This window comes from Staurois parvus, unplaced genomic scaffold (assembly GCF_062004578.1).
Source record: "Staurois parvus isolate SC_StPar_1 unplaced genomic scaffold, SC_StPar_1.0 ptg001585l, whole genome shotgun sequence".
In the NCBI taxonomy this organism is placed as follows: Eukaryota; Metazoa; Chordata; class Amphibia; order Anura; family Ranidae; genus Staurois; species Staurois parvus.
Genome location: NW_028319381.1, coordinates 31,453 through 35,766, shown reverse-complemented (window position 1 = coordinate 35,766; position 4,314 = coordinate 31,453). Strand labels below are relative to the sequence as shown.

Genomic DNA, 4,314 nt, shown 5'->3' with positions numbered 1-4,314 from the left:
ACGCGATCATTTGCCGGCTGTCAGAGGACTCCACACAAAGATTTACTACTGAACAGCGTCTAAAAAGAAAACTCCCACAGAGGACGTCTAAGATGTGTTCTGCACATGCGCATTTCTATCAGCCGTAGACGCTGTAAAAGCGTCTAGTTTTTTACTGTGACGACTAGCTTTAAACAAAATTTTTTTACACATTTAAAAATTTTTTTTAAATGTCAGATATTGTTTAAAGTGAAGTCCTGATATTTGGCAAAGCAAAATTCAATGGAAACATGTCTCTTCCATGATTTTTCATGGTTTTAGACGTGCCTCTTAGCAGGTCTTGCTTTTGGGTCTGCTTCCTGGACTGTGTCTCGTTAGTAAATTCGATTTGGCGTCTACCTGTAAACGCTTTCCTTCGTAAATGTCTTTGCCATCTAAAAGTAGACGGTCACTATTAAAAAGTAGACTCTAGCCCACGGAAATGCACCTAGGCACAATAATAAATTCAGGTCACAATGTCATGTAATGGTGTGCAGGCTGCTGTCATGTTGTACCTTCGTGTTGTGTGATCTGCCGTGCTGTCCAACTGTCTTCATATTCCTTCTCTTTGTTTTCTTTATACTGATTGCGGTTCTTTCTTTTCTTTTGTAAATGTGACGTTTACACCTAAAGTGTTGTTGTAATTATGCTTTGAGACATTTTGCTTTGGCCCTTAATAAAAATGTACAATATTAAAAAAATGCCCCCCCCCCCAGGGTGCATGGAGCCTTCTAGCTACGTGTCTCAGTCCCAGCCTCTCCCTGTGTAGGAATGTACACCTCGCCCCGTGTAGGAGGGTACAGAACGGGTCACATTGGATACGGAGTGTCAGAGACTTTCCCCGTCATTCTGTCTTCTGCTCTCAGCGATGGCGTCTTCTGATCTGAGGAAGGAGCTGGAATGTTCCGTCTGTCTGAACATTTATACAGATCCTGTAACCCTGAGATGTGGACACAACTTCTGCCGGGACTGTATTGGCCGTGTGTTGGATACACTGGAGGGGTCTGGAGGTTATTCCTGTCCTGAATGCAGAGAAGAGTTCCAGGAACGTCCTGCACTGAGGAGGAACATAACACTACGTAACATAGTGGAGAACCTCCAGTCTACCCATCCAGAGCAGGAGGAGTCCGGGGTCTTCTGTACTCACTGTATTCACACTCCTGTACCAGCTGTGAAATCCTGTCTGCTGTGTGAAGCTTCTCTGTGTGACAACCACCTGAGAGTCCACAGCAAGTCACCAGAACACGTCCTATGTGACCCCACCACTTCCCTGAAGGACAGGAGATGCTCCATCCATAAGAAGATCCTGGAGTATTACTGCACCGAGGACTCCACCTGTATCTGTGTGTCCTGCGGGTTCATTGGAGAACATCGGGGACACCAGGTGGAGACTCTGGAGGAGGCCTCTGAGATGAAGAAGAAGAAACTGAGGAATGTTCTGCAGAAACTGATGACAGAGAGAGAGGAGATGGAGAAAAGAGTCCAGAGTCTGCAGGAACGCAGGAGGAAAGTACAAGGAAAAGCAGATGATGAAACCGAGAGAGTCACTGCCCTGTTCAGAGACCTCAGGAGACGTCTGGAAGACCTGGAGAAGAGAGTCCTGAGGGACATCTCCGAGTGGGCAGAGCGGGTCTCCCGTCCCATGTTGGATTATATTCGGGATCTGGAAATAAAGAAGGAGGAGCTGTCCAGGAAGATGAGGGACATTGAGGAGCTGTGCAACATGACGGATCCACTGACTGTCCTACAGGAATCAGACACAGGTGACTTGTGTGATACTGAGGATGGAGATGATGAGGGCAGAGAGAGACATGAGAACCTCCTCCATGATGGAGGGGATGGGGATGTGGGGGGGATCTCACACACATTACACACGGGTTTATCTGATATCATGTCTGGGGTCAATGTACAGAAATGTACAGGCACACATGTCTCTCCACATTCTACTACAAAGGGCAAAGGTCCCATCAATGGTCCACCATCCAGGCCAGACCCCCAACCCTCCCCCACTGGAGGACCAAATATTGGGGCTGTACAGCAAACATGGGGGCTGTCGGGGGTTACAGACATATTACTGGATGTGAGGACAGCTGGTAATCATCTACATATATCAGATGACGGGAAAACTGCTTCCTGGTCATCACATCAGAATCGGCCAGAAACACCAGAGAGGTTCCAGAGTCCTCAGGTGATGAGCAGTCAGAGCTTCTCCTCCGGGAGACATTACTGGGAAGTGGATGTCGGGGGGGCAGATCAATGGACAGTCGGGATGTGTTACCCCAATATAGACAGGAGAGGAGGTCAGTCACGGATTGGATGTAATAAGAAGTCCTGGGGGTTGCAGAGAGGGTGGGGGTTTGAGTTTTATAAGTACTCAGTGGTACATGACAGTAATAGGACCCGATTCCCCGGTGGTGTCTCCAGTACCAGAGTCAGGATAGATCTGGATTATGAGGCCGGGCGGATCTCCTTCTATGATCTGTGTGACCCGATCCGACACCTCCACACCTTCACCACCACCTTCACTCAGCCCCTCCATGTCGGGGTATATGTATGGGGAGGTTGTATAAAGATATGTGGGAGGAGCCAGAAGTGAGAGATCCGCCCAGAGACATCACAAGGGGGATGATCTGATTGGTGCAATCCTCAGCCAATAGGAAGAAGGGCAGGAAACAGGAGTGATTTGTGGAGAAAGCTGCAGGTTCCGGGGCCGTCATCTTCATCCTAAACTTCACTTCACTCCCTAGTGTGTCACTGACCAGGAACAAGCATGCAGGAGGTCCGAGTGTTCCGCCTTCACTGGATGCATGCTTGTGACTGTTATTTTTGACAGTGGAAACAAATGACAGTTGAAAATTGAGGGGTTTTATGACAATTAAAAAAATGACAGATTTATTGGAAGTTTCCAAATGACAGTTAAGTTTATTAAGTTGAAAAATGAGTATTTTTTTGGTAATTTAAAAAATGACAGTTATATTTTCATTTTAAAATGAGTTATTTTTTATAGTTGAAAAATGACAGTTATATTTGACAGTGGCAAAAAATGGAAATTGAAAAATTATGGTTTTATTGACAGTGTAAAAATGACAGTTAATATTTGTTGTTAAAAAGGAGTTATTTTTTACAGGTGAAAAATGACAGATATTTTGTCAGTTGATAATTATTTTTGACACTTGAAAAATAACAGCTTTTTTGACAGAGGCAAAATATGAGTTATTTTTGACAATTAAAAATGAGGTTTTTTTTGCCTGTTGAAATATAGCAATTCTGTTTTGTCAGTTGAAAAATGACAAAACAATTTGACATTTGCAAAAAAAATGACAATTGAAAAATGAGGTTTTTTTGATATTTTAAAAATGACTTTTTTGTCAGTTAAAATTTTATTTTTGAAAACCAACAGTTATATTTGAGAGTAGAACAATTAGTTATTTTTGAAAGTTCAAAAAATGGCAATTGAAAAACAAGGGGACAGTAGAACAATTTGTTGTAAAAAGGTCAAAAATAATTGTCATTTTTCAACTGACAAAAAATAACTAATTTGTTTAAAATTACAAATAAAACATCATTTTTAGATGTCAAAAATAACTGACAAAAAATAATGCATTTTTCTACTGTCAAAATTAAATGTAATTTTTCAATTGACAAAAAAAACCCTCTTTTTAAATGTGATTTTTTTTTTTTTACTGTCAAAAATTATCTGGATTTTATTGCCAGTGTAAAATACTGTCATTTTTCAACTGTCAAATATAACTGACATTTTTTGACTGTTAAAAAAAAATAGATGACTTTTTTCAACTGTAAGTAAACCCTAATTTTTACGACAAAAAATAACTGTCATTTTTCAACTTTAAAAAAAACCTCATTTTTCAATTACCATTTTTTCCACTGTCAAAAATTACCTGTCATTTCTTTTGCTACTGTAAAAAAATTAACTGTCATTTTCAACCCTCTTTTTTTAAATGTGATTTTTTTTTTCAATGTCAAAAATGATCTGCATTTTATTTCCACTGTAAAAAAAAATTTCCAACTGTCAAATATAACTGTCGTTTTTCAACTGTTAAATGTAATGTTTCAACTGTAAAAAAAAAAAAAACTCATTTTTCAACTGTCAAAAAACCCTCATTTTTCAACTGTCATTTTTTCCACTATCAAAAATTACCTGTCATTATCAATTGTCAAAAAAACTCCTTATTTTTCGACTGTCATTTTATAGCCACTGACAAAAAAAAAAATTTTTTGCAAAAATAAAAATATAACTATAATTTTTCAACTTTAAAAAATGTTTTTTTTACAACA

The 4,314-nt window shown here is 39.9% G+C and overlaps 1 protein-coding gene across 1 annotated transcript; it reads left to right on the top strand.

Moving 5' to 3' along the window:
* Positions 1-832: 832 nt before the first annotated feature.
* On the top strand, positions 833-3,821 carry LOC149435200 (E3 ubiquitin/ISG15 ligase TRIM25-like). The gene has a single exon (XM_089662907.1). It carries the CDS (start codon positions 887-889, stop codon positions 2,612-2,614), a length of 1,728 nt encoding a protein of 575 aa, XP_089519033.1. The 5' UTR covers positions 833-886; the 3' UTR covers positions 2,615-3,821.
* Positions 3,822-4,314: the final 493 nt, after the last annotated feature.

Excerpts from the sequence above, each read along its gene's own strand:
- LOC149435200 (XM_089662907.1), top strand. The coding sequence starts at position 887 with ATGGCGTCTTCTGATCTGAGGAAGGAGCTGGAATGTTCCGTCTGTCTG.